At 47.0% G+C, this 23,422-nt stretch overlaps 1 protein-coding gene across 2 annotated transcripts in view; it reads right to left on the bottom strand.

The window, feature by feature from the left end:
• Positions 1–3,285: 3,285 nt before the first annotated feature.
• RC3H2 (ring finger and CCCH-type domains 2) overlaps positions 3,286–23,422 on the bottom strand; it is a 33,360-nt gene continuing 13,223 nt past the window's right edge. The window contains exons 10-21 of one of the 2 annotated variants that reach the window (XM_067471756.1): positions 22,966–23,283; positions 19,633–19,868; positions 17,518–17,933; positions 17,241–17,420; positions 15,330–15,485; positions 14,847–15,060; positions 12,252–12,336; positions 10,626–10,704; positions 9,649–9,783; positions 8,776–8,883; positions 8,451–8,593; positions 3,286–7,339 (exon numbers count right to left, since the gene is read on the bottom strand). In XM_067471756.1, the coding sequence (XP_067327857.1) occupies positions 7,138–7,339; positions 8,451–8,593; positions 8,776–8,883; positions 9,649–9,783; positions 10,626–10,704; positions 12,252–12,336; positions 14,847–15,060; positions 15,330–15,485; positions 17,241–17,420; positions 17,518–17,933; positions 19,633–19,868; positions 22,966–23,283 (2,272 nt within the window). In that variant the 3' untranslated portion in view covers positions 3,286–7,137. The remainder of the gene's footprint in view (positions 7,340–8,450; positions 8,594–8,775; positions 8,884–9,648; positions 9,784–10,625; positions 10,705–12,251; positions 12,337–14,846; positions 15,061–15,329; positions 15,486–17,240; positions 17,421–17,517; positions 17,934–19,632; positions 19,869–22,965; positions 23,284–23,422) is intronic. The other variant, XM_067471757.1, reaches the window with a different exon arrangement.

The following is a 23,422-nucleotide window of genomic DNA, read 5'->3' as shown; positions in this document are numbered from 1 at the left end:
CCAAGTTGGCCCATACCTGCTTAATAGTTTTCTGTACTTCACCACAGAGTCACGAACTTGCCAGCTGACCTTCATGCTGAGGGGCACTCAAGGAAAATGACCGTCGGAGCTGCAGCAGCATGGGTCAATAAAAGTATTCCAATGATAAGACAATCTGCAAAAAAATAAAAATGGCAAACGGGGCCATCCCGAGTCAAAACAAGCACCTTGACACGGGTGTGTGTGGGCTTTCTACAGACAGCGGTGGCACATGCTGCCAAACCCGGCAGTGAGGCACAAATCATAGAATCCTAGAGTTGGAAGAGACCTCCTGGGCCATCCAGTCCAACCCCATTGTGGCAAGAAGTAGGAAAATGGCATTCAAAGCACCCCTGACAGATGGCCATCCAGCCTCTGTTTCAAAGCTTCCAAAGAAGGAGCCTCCACCACACTCTGGGGCAGAGAGTTCCACTGCTGAACGGCTCTCACAGTCAGGAAGTGTATTGTCGAAGGTTTCATGGCCGGAATCACTGCGTTGTTGTAGATTTTTTCAGGCTATATGGCCATGGTCTAGAGCAGCGGTTCTCAACCTGGGGGTCGCGACCCCCAGGGGGGTCGCCTCGCCATTTCGGAGGGGTATTTACATTACGATTTGTATTTACATTACGATTTGTAACCGTAGCAAAATTACAGTTATAAAGGAGCAACGAAAATAATTTTATGGTTGGGGGTCACCACAACATGAGGAACCATATTTAGGGGTCCCAGTGTTAGAAAGGTTGAGAACCACTGGTCTGGAGGCATTCCCTCAGGAGTCATCCTCTCTTGACGTTTCACCTGCATCTATGGCAAGCATCCTCAGAGGTAGTGAGGTCCTCACTACCTCTGAGGATGCTTGCCATAGATGCAGGCGAAATGTCAGGAGAGAATGCCTCTAGACCATGGCCATATAGCCTGAAAAAACCTACAACAACCCAGTCAGGAAGTGCTTCCTAATGGTCAGATGGAATCTCCTTGGTTGTAGTTTGAAGCCAAAGAGAAAAGGGAAAGCAGAAGAACACGCCTGTCACAGAACCAAACACTCCCAGGTGCCACTAAAATGCAACTAAAGGACGAGAGGAGACCTCTTTGCCCGCATTCGGCCAAGGCCCGCTTCCTCTTCTGGTTTCCGAAAGGCAGAGCCCTAAAACAGGCTATGATACAGCTCTGGCCCAGTGCCGATCCCGCTAGCTGCCCGAAGAGAAACAGATTATCTGCCCTGCGGCCGGAGCCGGTGGCCAAACGGGGTTGCTTCGTTGCATTGGCAAGACCACAGTTCGGTGGCCAAAGCTCAGCGCGAGATGGCACAGGGTTTCGCGTTTGGCGGGTCGCTTGGGTCGGCAGCGGTTCCGTTACGAAACGCTGCGCTTCCGGACAAAGGGATCGGGGGCTCTTTTGGGTTACGGAAACGGCAGCGCTGCCAGATGGCTCCCTGCCAGCGCCAAAGCAATGTAAACAGAGCTGGTGAGAGGAAAGCGGGATCAGGTCTCTGAACACGTCTGGTGGATCTGTAAACAATTCATTTCAATCCCCTTCCGCCATAAAAGGATCGGGAGGGTCGCATATATATATATGTGTGTGTGTGTGTGTATCTTATAACTTAGACATTTAAAAAAAGGTAAAACGCACCAGATTTGTTCGGCTCGTAAATATTTGCCCTCAGATTGTGCTGAAGAGGAGGCCCGGTGGCGCTCCGGTTTCCCTGAAGGCGCGGATACGGATCTCTCGAAAGCTTTACACGGTTCTATTTTTGTAACAAAATAGCAATTAAGATTTCTTCCTTTTTAGAAAAAAATATATATCACCTTCAACATGGAAGATCGTATTGTTTAAATTATCCATGTACGAGAGAGTTGCATATACAGCTACGTTTCTGGTGAGCTATATCTAGTATCTATATCCGAAGTTGCACGTACCGCGAAAGAAAAAGAATTGGGAGCATTTCAAAGGGAGGATACAAATTCCTATGTACAGAAGAGCGGCGTCGAACGTTCCGCATTGACGCGAACTGTCGCGCATGAAAAGTGAAGAGATCCTTCCGACAAAATCTGGATTTTTTCCCCCAATGGCTTCGTCTCGCTGCAAAAACGAGGCAGCAAAAAGCACTAAGACGAAAAGAGATTTGGCTGCTGTGTTATATATATTACAAAGAGCGCTTTCGTTAGTATTAAACACACGTGGACAACGCTTTGCACAACATTAACGGAACTAGCCCTGGGAGTCAATATTTACAACGTAATTTGCCTGTCAAGACAGGCGAGAGGTTTGCAAAACGACAACCAAAGATCGGTAATCCTCAGAGATGCCGTTCCCGTCATTTCCTAGAAGTTGTGCGCTCAATCCCGCACAAAGAACGGCAACCCTTGGCCAGGAACACGGCCGCCTTTAGATATTTCGCCTTTTGCAATCGCAGGAGGAGCCCTTGCGTACAGTGCAACCCTGGTGAAGAAAAATGGCCGCTTTGGCTAAAATATTCCAGTACGATTTCCAGAGTAAACAACTTCACAGAAGTTAATCAACAAACATTACAAAATGAAATAAAAGCGGAGAGAGAAACATAAATAAGGGGGAAAAAGGAAACCCCAAAATCAAATGCTGGAGAGAACAAAAGCGGATCAAATAACCGGGACAGAAAATAGAAAAATTCTTCTTACTCTTCTACTTTCAAGATTCACATAAAGGACACATAGGCCAGGTGTTCTGGACTCCAACTCCCACAACATAGGTATGCAGATGATCCCTTGATTGGCTTTAGTGCCCGGTCCCAAGAGGACAGAGGCATGGGCCAACTTGAGCCCTTCCTCCAGGTGTTTTGGACCTCGACTCTCACAACTTGGGTATGCAGATGGACTCTTGATTGACTGAAGTATCCAATTCCAAGAGGACAAAGGCATGGGTCAACTTCGGCCTTCCCTCTGGCCCTTTTTGGACTCCAACTCCCACAACGTGGGTATGCAGATGATCCCTTGCTTGACTGAAATGTCCAGATCCAAGAGGACAAAGGCATGGGCCAACTTGGGCCCTCCCTCCAGGTGTTTTGGACTCCAACTCCCACAACATGGGTATGCAGATGATCCCTTGATTGACTGAAATGTCCAATTCCAAGAGGACAAAACCTCAGGCCCTTTCCTTTTCCCTCTCAGACACTTAAGCTGCTTGGAACTGGACACTTCAGTTATTCAAGGGATCATCTGCATACCCACGTTGTGGGAGTTGGAGTCCAAAACCCCTGGAGGGAGGGCCCGTTGGCCCATGCCTTTGTTCTCTTGGGAATGGACACTCCTGTCAGTCAAGGGATCATCTGCATACCCACGTTGCGGGAGCTGGAGTCCAAAACACATGGAGGAAGGGTTGAAGTTGGCCCATGCCTTTGTTCTCTTGGAACTGGACACTTCAGTCAATCAAGGAATCATCTGCATACTCACATTACAGGAATTGGAGTCCAAAATGGCCAGAGGGAAGGCCGGAGTTGGCCCATGCCTTTCTCCTCTTGGAACTGGACACTCCAGTCAATCAAGGGATCATCTGCATACCCACGTTGTGGGAGTTGGAGTCCAAAACACCTGGAAGGAGGGCCAAAGCTGGCCCATGCCTTGGTCTTCTTGGAACTGGACACTTCAGTCAGTCAAGGGATCATCTGCATGCTCACATTGTAGGAGTTGGAGTCCAAAACACGCGAAGGGCCAAAGTTTGCCCATGCCTGGCCTAAAGGGAAAGGGAGCAGAAAGTATGGCTGCGGTAATAGCTTACCGGGAAAGATGTTCCTATTTTCGCTGATGATTCTCTATTGTGTGGCAAGTGTTTCGCAATGTGTCATCAAGAGGACCTATTGATCCTTTGTTCTAAAGCTACGGCTGTATTGTTAGTAAGCAATCAAAGCCTTCACAGAATGAATTAGTAACAAAACCTAAAACGCTACAAAGAGCCTGGTAATGCTATCACCAACACTACGCCATGACGAGTGTCTAACCTAGAATTATTATTATTATTATTATTTGAAAAAGTACAGCAACAGCAATACTGTGTTGTTTTCATCAGTGTAAACACGAAAGAAAATTTTGCAAGGTGGGGGCGGGGGGAACGTGAGCGGAACGAGGGAGTCCTATCAGTCCATCGCCGGAATGAATGAAACGTAGTGCTTTTCAAAGAGCAAAGGACCGTCTTACATTGGGATACACTCCGTCCCTGACACTCTTCGAACGCGATTCCAAACGCGTCCCTATCACATGACGTTTACCCCTTTCGTCAGTCATCCATTGCAGAAACGTCGGAGTAACTGCACATGAGATTCTAATTGTGTTTTCTTGATTTAATGCGGTTCTGAAGTGTTGTTTTTACACATGATCTTGAAACCAGTATACATCCTGGCAGCTAAAACCTTGCAAGAATGGTGGGCCAGGCTAGGATCTATAGAAGATCCTGCCGACCGGAAGGCTGGCAGTTCAAGCCCAGGTCGGGGTGAGCCCCCGCCGTCAGCCCAGCTCCTGCTCACCTAGCAGTTAGAAAACAACAATGTAAGTAGATAAATAGGTACCGCTTTAGCGGGGAGGTAAAAGGCGCCCTAAAAAAACATGCCGGCAAAAATCTGACCAGGAAAAGAGTCCATGAATGACATGCTGCTTGGCGTGGAAAATGAAACAACAACACCTCTCCATGGTCGAGTTGAGCACAGCCAGAGGCTGGAGAGGGAAAGAGGGACACCTTGCCTTTGTTTATGTACGGTCTGTCTATGTCGATTGTGTAACAGCATTAAAAGTTTACCATATATCAGTGATGGGCAACCTTTTGAGCTTGGTGTGTCAAAATTTGCCAAAAACCTGAGCATAACTTGGGTGGGGTGTCAACTTAGAGAAAAAAAACAAACATAATTTTGTAATATTTATAGTTTAAATAAGAAAAATGTATATTCCATGCTGAGTTATGAACAATGCTCAAACGTGCAGATGTTAAATCTGTAGAGCCTTTTACAAATTTAAGGATGGAATTAGATTGGCTCTAATTCCCCTGTTTGGGTATCAGCCAGCACGTCAACGACTTAAATCTAGAAATAGTTTTCTAAGATCTACAGAGACACTCACCTCAGCAAGCGAGAGTCCAAAAGTGGCAGGCTCAAACCCAGAACCTCAATCCATGGGTGATACCAGATGAGAGACTCCCTCCTGGGCACACAGAAGACTGGGCGACTTGGAAGGCTCTGAACAGACTGCGCTCTGGCACCACGAGATGTAGAGCCAACCTCAGGAAATGGGGCCACAAAGTGGAATCCACGACATGCGAGTGCGGAGAAGAGCAAACCACTGACCATGTATCCCAATGCACCCTGAGCCCTGCCACATGCACCATGGAGGACCTTCTTGCAGCAACACCAGAAGCACTCCAAGTGGCCAGATACTGGTCAAAGGACATTTAGTCAACTACCAAACTCACAAATTTTGGATTTTGTCTGTTTGTTTGCTTTGTTCTGTTAGAAATGTAATATAAATGGCTGGTTGTCCTGACACGACAAATAAGATTGGCTCTTATAAGGTGTACTTATAAGGTGGGGACGAGGGACAGGGCCTTCTCGGTGGTGGCCCCGCGACTCTGGAACTCTCTCCCAACGGAGGTCAGAACCGCCCCCTCTATCCTGACATTTAGGAAATGGGTGAAGACGTGGTTGTGGAGACAGGCTTTTGATGAATGAGACAACACCCTAGGATTTTGGATGGAAGATGATGTATATTTGATTTTAATATGACGTCTGACCACCGTAGTTTTAAATATATTGTTATTTTAAATGTGTTACTGTAATTGTGAACTATGATATTTTACTGATTGTATGTATTTTTATGGTTGGAAACCGGGCTGAGTCCCTAAATGAGGTGAGAAGGTCGGTATAGAAAACGTTGAAATAAATAAATACTTCTCTGTATGTGGTCGTGTGTCATCAAAAATAACCATGCGTGTCAGTGCTGACATGCATGTCATAGGTTCACCATCACGGCCATATGTGCACTCTGTAATGTGTTCTGAGTCCCCTCGGGAAGATAGAGATGAATATAAATAAAGATTATTATTATTATTATTATTATTATTATTATTATTATTAGTTAAGAGACTTCCAGGCTGTGTTACCGCACAGTATTAGAAAATTAAAAATAATTTAAGAAGTGACGAAGGGAAGCATTTGAATGGATTGAGAGGAGCCAGCTGTCCGTGGCGTGATGAGTCAAAGCTCAGTCTTTCCTAAATGTAAGAACCGAGTGAGATGGGGTCAATATGTATCCTGTCTGAATACAGATGGGGTTAGTATGCATCCAGTCCTAAAAAAAATACGGATGCAGACTGATGTAAACAGAGTATATCCCAATGTGAGAAGGTCCAAAGACCGAGTAAGCAGAAGAATGCAGGCACTTGGATTTGCGATCTGTCATTCATACGTAGGCAAACCACTCGATCTACGGAAATATCAAAGGGGGGAAACTGAGGTGGGGGGGGGGAGGGAGGCGCAGAGTGGCACGCCGCTGCGTATAATGCAACGGGGTGAAGCAGAAAGAAAGAAAGTGTTATCAACCCTGAATTCGGCGCCTTCATGCCAAGAAGATCCCCAACCTCTCTCTCTCTCTCTCGCTAACTCAGACGCGCCATTTCATGCAAAGTCCCACCGCGGGGAAAAAGCACGCAACCGCAACCCTCTCTCATCAAACCAAAAGAAACCAGGCCCAACGTGTTCCTTTTGCGCCCCATCAGTCACATCACAACATCTGCCTGAGGATCTGCTGAAGTCACAACGAGTCGCTTGCACATTTTCTGAGAGGTGCCAAGCGTGGCTCAAGACGGATCCCCAGAACAACCGGGCACTGGTTTAACAATGTTCAGGAAAAACCACGTCCAGATTCCCCATCGCTTGTGAAAAGCGAACCCCTGTTACTTTTTCCGAATGCGACAAGGCCCTGATTTGTCATCAAAGAGTTCACAGGAAACAGAACGATCCCAAATGCTATTTTCTTCCAAAAATATACATTATGTAATAGGTATATATCATATATATCTATATCTCAGATATAGATATATACATATATGTGTGTATTTTAAAAAGCAAGTGCAACTGCTTCCTTCCTTCTGGAAGCAGAACACTTCTCAGCTGTTCACCATCTTGCCATTTGCAACTGGCCTTAAAAAGTCTCTGCCCCCTTCTTCCCGGGCGTGGGCCGTCTTGAGAAGCAGCAGGCCCCCCACGCCGGCGTTCGTGCCGCCCACCGAGGAGGACGAAGAGGAGGAAGAGGCCGCGGGATGGACGAAGCAGGACGTCGCTGCCGGCAAGGCTATTGTCCGTTTCTCCCTGGTTTGGGTGGAAAAGAGGAAGCCCAAAGGTCAGGGGGAGTGGGGAGAAATCCCACTCACAGATCAGCTGCAAGATAATGGGATTCCAAATCATTTCACATGCGACTAAACAACACCAGTGTGGGATGACTGAGAGTATGAATGAATCTATAGGATGCATATGAGCCTGGAAGGACTGGAGCTGAAGTCCAAAATGCCGGCAATTCGACCAAGGAGGAAGTTTACGAGTAAAGCTCTTCGGCAGGCAAAGTGGAGCGACAGCATCCGTCGTGGCTGGAACAGAAGACAACCTCTAAGATGCTGGAGATGGGAAAAGCCTAGCTATACCTCTATCTATGTACAGTTGTCTCTCTTGTACGTGTATAACGGCACAGATTGTTTGCCATCTATATGTTCTGTGATCCATCCTGAGTCCGCTTTGGGATGACTGTGGCGCAGCTGGCTGGGAGTCAGCTGCATTAAGATCACTACTGACAGAAAGATCATGAGTTCGAAGCCAGCCTGGATCGGAATGAGGTTCCAACCAATTTGTGTTGGAATGTGCGGAGAAGAACAAACCACTGACCACATGCTGCAATGCAACCTGAGCCCTGCCACATGATGCACAATGGAGGCGCTTCTTGCGGCAACACCAGAGGCACTCCAAGGGGCCAGGGACTGGTCAGAGGACATTTAACCAACTACCAAGTTTGCAAAATCTGTGTGTTTTTTTCCTTTTTCTTTTTAATCTGTGTGTTTGTTTTGTTCTGTTAGAATTGTAACACAATGGTATGGTTGCTGATGACACGATAAATAAATAAATAAATAAATAAATAGCAGATGAATGCTGTGTCAAGTGGAAAGGGATGCCCACACTACCAGGGTATGAGGGGGTCATATAATGCTGGCGGGCTCTTTCAGAAGACTTGCCATGCCCAAGCGGGCCCCGTGTGAGAAGCACCCGGAAGGGAGGGAGGGAGGGAGGGAAGAGTGGGGAGACACAAGCCTCTCAGCCCCAGCTGGGAGTTTCCAAGGAACCCAAGAGGAAAGGGCAGGGCAGGGTCCCTGAGCAAAGGCAAGCAGAACTGTCAAAGGAGGAGCCGAGGCCACCTTTGTGGTCCAACACTCACAGAGCAGCAAGATTTTCACCTAAGCTGGGCTGCGCTGACGGCCGGGCCTCCGTCTGCTCCAGCGCGTGGCCGTTCTCCAGAGCAGAGCCGTTGAACAGAGGGCCTTCTCGGTTGCCGATCCCCAGCTGCAGGCCGAGAATCTCCTGAAAGAGGACGGGCAGAAGTCAGAGTCCCGCTGGCTGCAGCTCAGGATCAGCTGCCGGGGAACCAAAGGCTGGGTGTGCAGTTTGGACTCCTATCCTGCCCGGTCGGCTTCCCCGGCTGGTACACACAAACCCTCCCTCTTGCCCACAAGACAAACCAAAGTGCAGTTGTGCGTTCCTACTTCAATCTGCTCTCCCTGGCCGTCGGGTTCATCGGCGTCCAGGGCTGAAAGTTCCAGTTCGATGTCTCGGTCTGGCTTTGCGTCCGCACCATCCTCGGGGTAATCCACCTGCAAGGCAGGAAAGGAGAAAAACCATATAGTCATGTCTTAAGCGCAGAGGTGTGCATGTTTGATTGCTTGTTCCGCAAAGGCTCCTCCATGGCTTGATGGAGCACACAATGTGGCACACAAGCTCTTCATGACCCAATGACTGAATCTAAAGGTTAGTTGTTCCTTGGTGAAATTGTCCCTGGGAAAGAGAGTAAAGCAGTTTGGCTGCTGCTAGGGAAGAAGGAAGGAAGGACAGAGAGAAGGAACAAAAAAAGAAGGGAGAGAAAGGGAGAAGGGAGGATAGTAAAAGTGGGGGAGAAGGGAGGAAGGAGAAGGAAGAAAGAAAAGAAAGAATGCAAAAAAGAGAAGAAAGAGAAAGGGAAGAGAAGGAAGGGGGAGAAAGAAAAAGGGAAGGAAGGAAAGTAGAAAAAGGGGGAAAGGTATGATGGAAAGAAAGGGAAAGAAAGGAAGGGAAGGAAGAAGGGAAGAGACTGAAGGAAAAAATTAAGAGAAAGGAACAAAGAAAGAATGGAAGCGAAAGGAAAGGAAGAAAGAAGAGAAGGAGGGTATGGAAGAAAAAAAATTAAGAAAAGGAAGAGGAAGGAAGGAAGGAAGGAAAGAAAGAAAGAAAAAGAGAGGATAAAGTGCATGAGGGAAACGAAGCAAGGAAATGTGTTCATAAATAATAACATATATCTCTCTAAATCAATACATGACTGGAGGAGCAGAAATGGCACAAGCTTTAGGACCAATAAAAATTGTTTCTCCCCCACCCCCCTTTACCTCTCCATTCCGCAGGTCGATGTCCTTGCTCAGAAGGTTGAGGGTGAGGTGGGTGCCTTCGTTCAAGGAGCTCCACTTCTGCTGCGTGGCCAAGGCGTTGGCTTCTCTCTGAAGCAGCAAAGAGTTGCTTTTGGCCTGCGAGGAAGAGCAGAAAGAGAAGCAAAGTGCCGGGGCAGCGTCAGGAGTCTTTCTTTCTTTACTTCTTCCTTCCTTTCCTTTCTCTTCCCTCCTTTTTTCTTCTCTCTCCTTCCCTTTTTTTTTGCTCTTCCTTCCTTTCCCTTCTCTTTCTCTTCTTCCTTCCCTTCTTTCTCTCTTTCCTTCCCTCCCCACATACTTTCCCCCTTCCTTCCATCCGTTCGTCCTTCTTTCCTTCCTTCCCTTTCCCTCCCTTCTTCCCTCTCTCTCATATATGTGTGTGTGTTTGTGTGTGTGTATATAATTGAGCAGCAGCCATACTGCTTCACTCCCTTTCTTTCTTAGTGACATCACAGAGGGCCACTCTACCTAGTGACAGCCAATCTTTTACCTGGCCACAGCCAATCAGCATCAATTTTTTTCTTTCCCTCTGTTCTGTCCTGAAAAGGTTGTTTTTAGTTCAAATCACCCAATTCTTTCAAGTTGGAGGATGAACAGTACATGGGACTAATTTGGTCCAGATCCATCAAGCCATGGCAAAACAGACAGTCAAACCCACCAACCAATAAATATACATACATATACCTTGACTTATATAGAGAGATAAGGTTTCTTCCCCCTTCTCAAACTCACAAACCTACCATAAAAACACAGAGCTCTGGGCCCCATTACCCCCAAACTCCCCCCTAAATCCCTAATCCCTTTTGCTGAAATAAGCCACCACACAGGATGTTTTGACACATACAACTTGTGCTGGGAGCAACCCCACATCCCCGCAATGCAGTTGCCAAGCCACGCAGGACCAAGATGGAGTGAAGCTCCTCCGTGCCGCAAAGTCCTACCTGCTGCAGCTCGAGGCTGAGCTCTCCCGCATTCGAAGGCTTCCTTGGGGCAGAGACGTCCGTAACAATGAACCGGTCCCTGGAAAGGGAGGAAGGATTGAAAGAGTCACTCCTTGCGCGAGGGAGAGAACCCCAAATCCTACAAGATTTATTGTAGTGTGACCCTATATCCATGGGCAGAATTGTCAGGTTCTTATATTCTGAACAAAATTTATTTATTTACTATATTTATATACCGCCAGACCTCACTACCTCTGAGGATGCTTGCCATAGATGCAGAAGAAACGTCAGGAGAGAATGCCTCTAGAACATGGCCATATAGCCCGGAAAAACCTACAACAACCCAGTGATTCCGCCCATGAAAGCCTTCGACAATATAAGTGTATTATTGTTGTTGTTATTATTATGAGACTGAAGGAGTGAGAGAGGGGGAGGAGGAATGAAATGAGGAAGGAAGGAAAGAAAGAAGAAAGGAGCAAAGAAGGAAGGAGGGAAGCAAGGAAGGAAGGAAGAGAAAGGGATGGTCCCAAGGGATGGAAGGAGGGAGAGAGAGGAGGAGAGAAGGAGGAAGGAAAGAAGGAAAATAGCAAGGAAGGAAGAAAAGAAGGAGGGAAGAAAGAAGGGAGAGAGGGAGGGAGGGAGGGAAGAAAGGAAGGAGGGGAGGGTGGGAAGAAAAGAAGGAAGGAGGATAGGAAGGAATGGAAGTAAGGAGGAGGAACAGAGGATATGCAGGCAGGAAGAAGTAGGCTCCGCGCAAAAGGCTCCTCCTCCTCCTTTTCTGCTCTTCTCCTTTCTTCTCATTATTATTATTATTATTATTATTATTTACAGCTTTTCTATTCCGCCCTTCTCCTCACCCCGCAGGGGACTCAGGGCGGATTACAGTGTACACATCTATGGCAAACATTCAATGCCAATTTTGACATACAACATATACAGACATACACAGAGGCTATTTATCTTTTCTGGCCGCCAGGGGAGCTGTCACTTTCATCGTCCATCTGCGACGCTGATGAAGTACTTCCGCATTCCCCGCATGCTGGAGTCTTTTTATGGCCTCATAAATCAGTTAATTTAGCCTCCCCACACTTTAAGGTGGTACCTTATTTTCCTACTTAACAGATGCAACTGTCTTTCGGGTTGCAAAGGTTGACAACAGGCTACACAATTAGTGGGAAACCCACTCCAACCCGGGCTGGCTTCAAACTCATGACCTTTTGGTCAGAGTGATCTTAATGCAGCTGGCACTCAGCCAGCTGCGCCACAATCCCGGTGCGCAATCTTTCCCCTTCCTGCCTTTCCTGTTGTGGAGCTGCTGTTGGCTTCGCTCTAATAGTCAGCCATGGCAAGCCAAGATACCTTTTGGCTTCGAAAACACAGGTTGCATGGACACTATGAGACTGAACTGCCCTGGTTCAGTGCAATGGCTTCCAGGGAGTTGTATTACCACTAGTTTAGTTCTCGTGGACCACGGGTGGTCCATGGAGCACAGGTTGGGAACCACTGCTTGAGGGAATAGTGAAACGAATGAGAAGGTTCTCTCCTTCCACCCTTGCTTCCAACCCTCCTCCCCTCCAGAGGCTCATTGAAGAGCTCTATCAGCCAGGATGCTGCTTGCCTACCTACCGTTCTAGGAAAGATGCCGACGGAGAGGAATCCGACGTGTAGGAACTCCACCTCGAATCGACGGTGCTGACGTAAGGGATATAATCTGGGATGGGACAAAAGGAGAAGTTCAGATGGGCACCTCCCTTGCCTTTCGTGCCTCTTCTCATCCCAATTCAAGGCCCAAAGCCCAGAGGCTGGAAATACTCTACGGACTACAACTCCCCAAATCCTCCAGACTCTGAATTTATGTAAATAAATACAGAAATAAATAAAATAATACTAATAATAATAATAATGAGGAGCCCCCAGTGGTGCAATGGGTTAAACTCTTGTATTGGCAGGACTGAAGACCGACAGGCCAGAGGTTCAAATCTGGGGAGAGCAGGTTGAGCTCCCTCTGTCAGCTCCAGCTCCCCATTGCGGGGGCATGAGAGAAGCCTTCCAGAAGGATGGGAAAATATCAAAACATCCAGGCAACGTCCCCTGGGCAACGTCCTTGCAGATGGCCAATTCTCTCACACCAGAAGCGACTTGCAGTTTCTCAAGTTGCTCCTGACATGAAAAAAGGTATTTATTTATTTGTTTACGACATTTCTATGCCGCCCTTCTCACCCCGAAAGGGACTCAGAGCAGCTTACAAGATATATATATATATATATATATATATATATATATACATACATACATATATACACACACATCAATATATTATATTATTAGCATAGCACAATATCAGTATTATATATTATTGGTAAGATTGATGCAATATAAATATATAATATATTATTATTGTTAGTATTATATTGCATTACATTATAATATTACGTCATTAGTATTATATTGCATTACATTATTTATTTATTTGTTTATTTACGGTATGTATATGCCGCCCTTCTCAACCTGAAGGGGACTCAGAGCGGCTTAGAAGATATATATTCCTCCAATATATTATATTATTAGCATAGCACAATATCAGTATTATATATTATTAGTAAGATTCATGTAATATAAATATGTAATCATAATATATTATTATTGTTAGTATTACATTGCATCACATTATAATATTATAATATTACATTCTTAGTATTAGTATTATATTGCATTGCATCATTTATTTATTTGTTTATTTACGGTATGTATATGCCGCCCTTCTCACCCCGAAGGGGACTCAGAGCAGCTTATATCAATGTATTATATTATTAGCATAGCACAATATCAGTATTACATATTATTAGTAAGATTCATGCAATATAAATATGTAATTATAATATATTATTATTGTTAGCATTATATTGCATTACCTTATAATAATAATATTACATTCTTAGTATTAGTATTATATTGCATTACATCATTTATTTGTTTATTTACGGTATGTATATGCCGCCCTTCTCACCCCGAAGGGGACTCAGAGCGGCTTACAAGATATATATTCCTGCAATATATTATATTATTAGCATAGCACAATATCAGTATTATATATTATTATATTGTACTATACCGCTATATTGTAATATAATAATAATAATAATAATAATACAATGATAACCCCTGCCCCTATTACAGGGAAAACCAACTGATCCCTAATCCATCTAAAACACAGACATGCGCCTTTCATCTCAAGAACAGACAAGCATCCCGAGCTCTGAGGATGACCTGGGAAGGAATCCCACGGGAGCATTGCAGCGCACCCAAATCCCTGGGAGTCACTCTGGACCATGCTCTGACCTACAAGAAGCACTGCCTGAACATCAAGCAAAAAGTGGGCGCTAGAAACAACATCATACGAAAGCTGACTGGCACAACCTGGGGATCACAACCAGACACAGTGAAGACATCTGCCCTTGCGCTGTGCTACTCTGCTGCTGAGTACGCATGTCCGGTGTGGAACACATCTCACCACGCTAAAACAGTGGATGTGGCTCTTCAAGAGACATGCCGCATTATCGTAGGGTGTCTGCGCCCCACACCACTGGAGAAATAACACTGCTTAGCCGGTATTGCACCACCTGACATCCGCCGGGAAGTAGCAGCCAATAGTGAAAGGACCAAGGCAGAGACATCTCCAGCTCATCCCTTGTTTAGGTATCAGCCAGCACGTCAACGACTTAAATCAAGACATAGTTTTCTTAGATCTACAGAGACACTCACTGGAACACCTCAGCAAGTGAGAGTCCAAAAGTGGCAGGCTCAAACCCAGCACCTCAATCCGTGGGTGATACCAGATGAGAGACTCCCCCCTGGGCACACAGAAGACTGGGCGACTTGGAAGGCACTGAACAGACTGCGCTCTGGCCCCACGAGGTGCAGAGCCTATCTTAAGAAATGGGGCTACAGGGTGGAATCCACGGCATGCGAGTGCGGAGAAAAGCAAGCCACTGACCACCTGCTGCAATGCAACCTGAGCCCTGCCACATGCACCATGGAGGACCTTTTTGCGGCAACCCCAGAGGAACTCCAAGTGGCCAGATACTGGTCAAAGGACATTTAATCAACTACCAAGCTTGCAAAATCTATGCTTTTTTTTAAATCTGTGTGTTTGTTTTGTTCTGTTAGAAATGTAATACAATGGTATGGTTGCTGATGACACGATAAATAAATAGGCCAGACCTGACATGCTGATGGGCTTGGTGGCACTTCCTTGGGAAGCAGTGGCTTGGACGGGGTCGGTGGTGTGGAACCCCGTGCGCGAGGAGCGGGAGATGGCCCCCCACTTGGAGATGATGGGCCCGTCGCCAAAAGGGATGATGGGGTCCTCCTCCTTCGCCCGCCTCTGAGCCTCAAAGAGGTGCACCCGACGCTTCATGTCGCCGCTGTCAAGGTCCTGCGGGGGAGAGAAAGGGGAGCGACTGGGACCAGTTTGGGAGGAGGAGGATCTCAGGAAAGTGATTGACTTTGCGATGGTTTTATATTATTTTAATGTTTTTAATTGGATTTTATGGTCTTGGTACCGACTGTGAACCGCCCCGAGTTGCCTGTGAGCTGAGAGGGATGCTATATAAATATAGTAAATAAATAAATAAATAAAGTCCCACCATATTGGAATGTTTTGGACCTTCAGGAGAAGCAAATTCCTATTTCTATGAGACTTACCAAGAGCACTGTGCCCGAGTTGGCGATGACGTCCTTGGGCTCCGATTCGATGGCGTTGATGCAGGAGCTGATGGTGCCGCAGGACCAGGGCGAGTAGTGGGAGAGCCGCTCCTCCTCGTACTTGGCGCTACTCGCATCCCCAGAGCCCTCGCAGAACTGCAGGGAGCAGAAAGCCCAGCAAGGTCCCAACCTACTCCTCACAGTTCCCAACCCATCCCCATGGGACAGTGCATTGCTGGGAGTTTTCCGGGCTGTATGGCCATGTTCCAAAAGTATTCTCTCCAGACATTTCACCCACATCTATGGCAGGTGTTGTCAGAGGTTGTGAGGTCTGTTGGAAACTAGGCAAGTGGGGGTTTTATTTATATGTGTGTGTATATATATGTATGCACTAGTTGTGTCCGCCATGTGTTGCTGTGGCCAACCTTCCTCCCTCTTTCTCTCCTTCTTTCTTTCTCTCCTTCTTTCTTTCTTTCTTTCTCTCTCTCCTTCCTTCCCTCCCTCTTTCCCTCCCTCCCTCTTTTTCTTTCCCTTCTTCTTTCTTCCTTCTCTACCTCTTTCTTTTCTCACTTCTTTTGCTCTTTGGTTCCATCCTTCCTTCCCTCCCTCTTTCTCTCTTCCCTTCTCTCTTCTCCTTCCTTCCTTCCTTCCCTCTCTCTTTCCTTCCTTCTTTCACTTTGTTATTTCCTTCTCTCCTTCCTTCCTTCCTTCCTTCTCTACCTTTCTTTCTTTCCTTGTCGCCTTCCCTCCTTCTTTCCCTCTTTTTTCCTTCCTTCCTTCTTTTTCTTTCCCTTCTTCTTTCTTCCTTCTCTACCTGTTTCTTTTCTCACTTCCTTTGCTCTTTGATTCCATCCTTCCTTCCCCCTCTTTCTCTCTTCCCTTCTCTTCTCCTTCCTTCCCCCCTCTTTCCTTCCTTCTTTCACTTTGTTATTTCCTTCTCTCCTTCCTTCCTTCCTTCTCTTTCTTTCTTTCCTTGTCGCCTTCCCTCCTTCTTTCCCTTTTTTTTCCTTCCTACCTTCCCTCTTTTTCTTTCCCTTCTTCTTTCTTCCTTCTCTACCTGTTTCTTTTCTCACTTCCTTTGCTCTTTGGTTCCATCCTTCCTTGTCTCTTTCCTTCCTTCCCTCCCTCTTTCTCTCTTTCGTTCCTTCTCTCCTTCCTTCCCTCTTTCACTTATTTATTTCTTTCTCTCCTTCCTTCATTCTCTAGCTTTCTTTCCTTATCTCCTTCCTTTGGTACCCTTCTTTCTTTCCTTCCTTCTCTTCTTCCCTCCCTCTTTCCCTCTTTTTCTTTCCCTTCTTCTTTCTTCCTTCTCTACCTGTTTCTTTTCTCACTTCTTTTGCTCTTTGGTTCCAACCTTCCTTTCTTCCCTCTTTCTCTCTTCACTTCTCTCTTCTCCTTCCCTCTCTCTTTCCTTCCTTCTTTCACTTTGTTATTTCCTTCTCTCCTTCCTTCCTTCTCTTTCTTTCTTTCTTTCTTTCTTTCTTTCTTTCTTTCCTTGTCGCCTTCCCTCCTTCTTTCCCTCTTTCTGTCCTCCCTCCCTCCCCTCTTTCTGTGTATGTATGCTTTGTGTGTGTGCATACACATATATATTTATGTTTATATATATGTGTGTGTTTGGGTATATATGTGGTTTTGAGCAGGTGTTGTAATGTATTTTTTTTTGCTTTTAAAGTCCCTTCCACAGTGTTTTTTTCAGTGTTTTTATGAGTGATGGTCACTTGTTGGCTTGAGAGGTGTTTTGTGTCCAAATTTGGTGTCAATTCATCCAGTGGTTTTTGAATTATGTTAATCCCACATTGAAAATCCTTAATTGAAAGCACACCGGAACATCCATGTTTTTAGTTGACTCTGGAAAGAGGTCAAAGGAGGAGCCTGTCTGATCTCCCGCTATCCAGGTCTCTGGAGCCTTACCTCCGAGCCGAAGTCCACACCGAAAAGAGGGGAAGGTGGAGGCGGCGGGGACTGCGTAGCTGTGGGTAGGGTGGAGGGCGTCGGCGCGAGAGGCGTTTTCTGCGCGTGGCACGGGGCCCACTGCTCCGGCTTCCTCTTGAGCGGGTCATCGTACGCCGGCTTCAAGTGGCCACAAGGCTCCTAAAGGGAAGCAACAAATGCAAGGGGGTGTTTGTGGAATGCTCCCGGACAGTGGAGACTAGACCGCCTGCCCACAAAGGCCCCCCGTGGCACCCACCCGTGACGAAGGCACCGTCCTCTGCTCCGCCGGGAGCGGGCAAGCCACGGAGTAGTAGCCGTCCAGCGAGTTGCATCTCTCCCGCAGGAAGGTCTGGTAGACGGAAGGGTGGACGACGTCCACGGGAGGTAAGGCGCTGCTCCGGAGGAGGTCGTCCCGGGGGTAGACCTGCGGCCGCCAGATGCGCCGGCTGTCGTAGACCGGGGCGTACATCCCGGAAGGGACGGGGGGCACGGCTCCGTACGGCTGCGGCGGGGGCTGCTGGTAAGGCGCGCTCAGCCTGTCCCGAGGGGGGAACGCGCCGTAATGGTCGCCGTAGGGCACGGAGGCGGGCGGGAGGGGCGGCTCCGGGATGTTGCCGGACCTCACGAACCGAGGGAGGCAAGCCGGGACCGTCGGCAGAGGCGGGTAGTACCCTACAGCAGGGAGAACATCAACAACACTCAGCCAGGGGCCTATGGCAGAGCTTTGCCTATTGGAATAGTATTTAATGACTGTGTTTATATTTTTTTTATTTTTTTCTTGATGTAATTTGATGATGTTGTTTATTGTTTATGCTCTGGTTTTATTTTGTTGTAATATGTTATCCGGGATTGGCCCCATGTAAGCCGCTCCGAGTCCCCATTGGGGAGGTGGTGGCGGGGTATAAATAAAGATTATTATTATTATTATTAATTAGAGGGGGAATTAAAATCAGAGGATGAGGTCGTGCAAGTGCCCACATTTCTGGAAAGGTGAAAGGAAACAGAGCAGAGATGGCGTTCAGCTAGATTAGCTGCTAGAAACGCCGAGATAATTGGGAGTCTCCCTGGCACATCCTGCATGAGGATTATTATTATTATTATTATTATTATTAATTAGAGGGGGAATTAAAATCAGAGGATGAGGTCGTGCAAGTGCCCACATTTCTGGAAAGGTGAAAGTAAACAGCAGAGATGGCGTTCAGCTAGATTAGCTGCTAGAAACGCCGAGGTAATTGGGAGTCTCCCTGGCACATCCTGTGTGAGGATGATGATGATGATGATGATGATTATTATTATTATTATTAGCCAGCATTTCAGGTTGGTAGCAATGCCCTTTTTTAGGTGAGCACCATTTGGTGACTCAGGACAATGCCACATTAGAGTGTTTTTTATTTATTTGTTTGGTACTGTTCCCGTTATCTGGGTCGACTGCAAAAGGGGGCCAAGACAGAGAAGGATAGTTCATTTGATGGGAGGGGGGGGCTTTGCATAATAGTAGTAACTATATTCTGGATGTAGCACAGTCTGTTAATCACTAGCAGCAATAAATCACTGCCTATCAGAAAGTGGCCAGTTCGAAGCCCGAGTCAGGTTTGAGCTCCCGACTGTTAATAGCCCACCTTACTGTCCACCTAAGCCAGGGATGGGCAACCTTTTGAGCTTGGTGTGTCAAAATTTGCCAAAAACCTGAGCATAACTTGGGTGGAGTGTCACTTTGAGAAAAAAAACCATAATTTTGCAATATTTATTGTTTAAATAAGAAAAATGTATATTCCAAGCTGAGTTATGAAGTGAACAATGCTCAAACGTGCAGATGTTAAATTTGTAGAGCCTTTTACAAATGTAAGGATGGAATTAGATTGGCTCTTATAAGGTGTATTTCTTTGTATGTGGCCGCATGTGTCTGCGTGTCATCAAAAATAGCAATGCGTGTCAGTGCTGACACACGTGTCATAGGTTCACCATCATGGACCTAAGCAGTTCGAAAACAGTTAAGCTGTGAGTAGAGAAATTAGGGACCACTTAAAGCGGGGAGATTAATGTATGACACCATAAAAAATGTCGGAAATCAAAGAGCAAGGAGGAAATACTACGATTGGAGTGGATGAAGTGACAGCTCCCCCTTGTGGCCAGAATCGAGCAACCTCCAGGAACCAAAGTTGGAAACAATGCTGAATTACATCTATCTGTCTGTATGTCTTGTACGTCTCAAAACACAATGAATGTTTGCCGTGTATGTATACATTGTGATCGACCCTGAGCCCCCTGTGGGGGTATTTCCTTTAAAGGGAGTGTGTAAAAAAGGCGGTGACAGTGAGACCGACCCCACCTAAAGAACTCGAAGCCAAAGGGAGGGAGGTTCGGCGCTCACCTGCCTGCGGGAACTGCGAGGCCTCATAGGGGAGGTGGGGGCGGGGGTCTTGGAAGTAGGGCAGGCCATCCGAATGGGGCGGGTAGAGGGGCACCCGGGCGGCAAAGAGGCCGGGCTTGGGGACGACGGGGCTCATCTCTGTCCCAAGAGGAGGAAGCGGAGGAGGCGGAGGAGGAGGCCCTCCTGAGGTAGCTGCTGCTTGGCTGACGGGCGTCTTGGGCGGAGAACCGATTTTACTGGGGGAGAAAAAAAAAGAAGAGGGACATGCATTCAATTGAGGTTATTTTTATTTATTTATCGTGTCATCCGCAACCAGAACATTGTATTACATTTCTAACAGAACAAAACAAACAGATTAAAAAAAAACACACAAATTTTGCAAACTTGGTAGTTGGTTAAATGTCTTTTGACCAGTATCTGGCCCCTTGGAGTGCCTCTGGAGTTGCCGCAAGGAGGTCCTCCCTTGTGCATCATGTGGCAGGGCTCAGGGTGCATTGCAGCAGGTGGTCAGTGGTTTGCTCTTCTCCACACTCGCATGTCGTGGACTCCACTTGGTGGCCCCATTTCTTGAGGTTGGCTCTGCATCTCGTGGTGCCAGAGCGCAGTCTGTTCAGCGCCTTCCAAGTCGCCCCGTCTTCTGTGTGCCCAGGGGGGGAGTCTCTCCTTTGGTATCACCCACAGATTGAGGTGCTGGGTTTGGGCCTGCCACTTTTGGACTCTCGCTTGCTGAGGTGTTCCAGCGAGTGTCTCTGTAGATCTAAGAAAACTGTTTCTTGATTTAAGTCGTTGACGTGCTGGCTGATACCCAAACAAAGGATGAGCTGGAGATGTCTCTGCCTTGGTCCTTTCACTATTGGCTGCTCCTTCCCGGCGGATGTCAGGTGGTGCAATACCGGCTAAGCAGTGTAATTTCTCCAGTGGTGTAGGGCGCAGACAGCCCGTGATAATGCGGCATGTCTCATTAAGAGCCACATCCACTGTTTTAGTGTGGTGAGATGTGTTCCACACTGGGCATGCGTACTCAGCAGCGGAGTAGCACAGCGCAAGGGCAGATGTCTTCATTGTATCTGGTTGTGATCCCCAGGTTGTGCCAGTCAGCTTTCGTATGATATTGTTTCTAGCACCCACTTTTTGTTTGATGTTCAGGCTGTGCTTCTTGTAGGTCAGAGCACGGTCCAGAGTGACTCCTCCCAGGGATTTGGGTGCGCTGCAATGCTCCAGTGGGATTCCTTCCCAGGTGATCTTCAGAGTTCAGGATGCATGTCTGTTCTTTAAGGTGAAAAGCACATGTCTGTGTTTTAGATGGGTTAGGGATCAGTTGGTTTTCCCTGTAATAGGCAGTTAGAGCACCTAGAGCTTCGGAGAGCTTCTGTTCTACCATCCCAAAGCTCCCTGCTTGAGCGGTAATGGCATGATCATCAGCATAGATGAAACTCTCTGTCCCTTCTGGCAGTGGCTGGTCATTTGTGTAGATGTTGAACATGGATGGAGCAAGCACGCTCCCCTGAGGCAGGCCGTTCTTCTGTTTCCGCCATCTGCTTCTCTGGCCCTGGAACTCAACAAAAAAGCTCCTGTTTTGTAGCAGGTTTCCTAATTGAGGTCACCGCCATAGGGAAGAAATCCTGAGCTTCCAGGCACGGGCCCTGTTCAAGCATTTCATTCTGTGAACTAGCCTTGGGTAAAATCAGTGACAAGGAGCCTACTCTGCAACTTCACAAGATGGCAAACTCCTCAAACCTGGTGCTTTGTCAATTTGCTACTACCTGGAAGACCACCCATTTTGCCAGAAGGCACCTACCTGCAAGTCCTGCTCAAGAGAGAACTAAAACAAATCGATCTCCATACAATAGAAATGCTGAACTTCCCCCTCCTTGGACATTATTCCACAGGGATATATGTAAACTCCACTTGCCTAGTTTCCAACAGACCTCACAACCTCTGCGGATGCCTGCCCTAGATGCAGGAGAAACGTCAGGACAGAATGCTTCTGGAACATGACCAGGCAGCCCAGAAAGCTCACAGCAACCCAGTGATTCTGGCCATGAAAGTCTTCGACAACACAATCAAAGGATAGTTTATTTATGTATTTATATACCACATTTTCATCCTGCCCTTTTCAGCCCAAAGGCGACTCAGAGTGGCATACAGACTAGCAACAATTAGATGCCGAACATTAGTTAGCATCTTCCAACAAAGGATTCCCCTGGGTAGGAAGCAGCCAGGCATTCAATGCTAATCAAAGTGGCAAATGGCAACATTCACACTTGCCTCCAACAGACAAGAGTTCTTTCTCCGAGACTGTGATATATAAACCCCACTTTCCAAGTTTCCAACAGACCCCACAACCTCTGAGGATGCCTGCCATAGATGCGGGCGAAACCTCAGGAGAGAATGCTTCTGGAACATGGCCGACAGCCCAGAAAACTCACAACCACCCGGTTTTATTTAATTAGTAATAGGAGGAAGGAAGAGGGCAGGATGCAAATCACATTGATAACATTATTAATTATAATATTATAATACTCCAAAAGACAAGAGTTCTTTCTCCCACCCTATACTCTATTCCACAGATATATAAACCCCACTTTCCAAGTTTCCCCACTTTCCAATCTCACAACCTCTGAGAATGCGTGCTATAGATGCGGGCGAAACGTCAGGAGAGAATTATTTTTTTATTATTTATTAACTACATTTCTGTACTGCTTTTCTCACCCCTGGGGGGACTTCAAAGCGGTTTACAACATAATAAATGGCAAATTCAATGCCTCACACACATATATAAATATCACATATCTAAATCAATAACAAATAACTGCAGATAAAAACCGTTAAAGCTATAAAAACATCAAACACAGACATAAGCATGAAATATATTATTAATTATAATATTATAATACTCCAACAGACAAGAGTTATTTCTCCCAATCTGAACACTATTCCACAGATATATAAACCCCACGTTCCTAGTTTCCAACAGACCACAACCTCTGAGGATGCCTGCCATAGATGCAGGCGAAACGTCAGGAGAGAATGCTTATGGAGGATGGCCATACACCCCGGAAAACTCACAACAACCCAGTTATTCTGTCCGTGAAAGCCTTACAATGCTGAATTTTGAGAGCCACCAAGCAAGGGTCACACTGTACGTTTCTTTTCGGATCGTATACCCTCACCAGAACTTGCAGCACAAGGTATTTTCCCAAGCACGAAGTAAACAACTCCTGTTGGGAAGGTATGGGTCTGAGGGCAAATGGTCCCAGAGTGGTCTCCCCAGACCCCAAACAAAGAGAAGGGCCCAGCAGGAGAAGTGCCACCTGCACTCAAGACACCTACCTTTCCGGCAGGGGGTCCGAAGGGGAAATGGAGGTGTTCTGCCCGTTGGTGCCGGCCTTTCCAGCCTTCTTGGCGCTCTCCAGAGTCCTCAAGGCAGAGGCGGCCTCGGCACACCGGGGCACCAGCTGGGGCAGGCCGCCCCCTTCCAGGCCCCCGATGCCGTTGGTGCTGGGCGCCAGCTTCCCAGCCGCCTCGGGGCTCCCCATAATGGAAAGGACGTTCCCCGCCGCCGTGGAGATGGGGCTGGTGACGGTCGCTTTGCCCAGCAGAGGGAAGGTCCGGACGGTGGCGGTGATCTTCTTGTTCCGAAGCCGATACCTGTCGGTTGAGAAAGGGAAGAGGTTATCCCCAAACTGTCGCTGGGAGAAAGTGTCCAAAGACAGCTCAGTCCCATTGTCTCCGGGCTTTGAATGAGCTCTTCGAGGGGCGGAACTATTTATTTATTTATTTATTTGTT

This window comes from Anolis sagrei, chromosome 11 (assembly GCF_037176765.1).
Source record: "Anolis sagrei isolate rAnoSag1 chromosome 11, rAnoSag1.mat, whole genome shotgun sequence".
Classification (NCBI taxonomy): domain Eukaryota; kingdom Metazoa; phylum Chordata; class Lepidosauria; order Squamata; family Dactyloidae; genus Anolis; species Anolis sagrei.
Note: the sequence above shows the minus strand (reverse complement) of the source record. Positions and strands in the feature narration are given on the sequence as shown.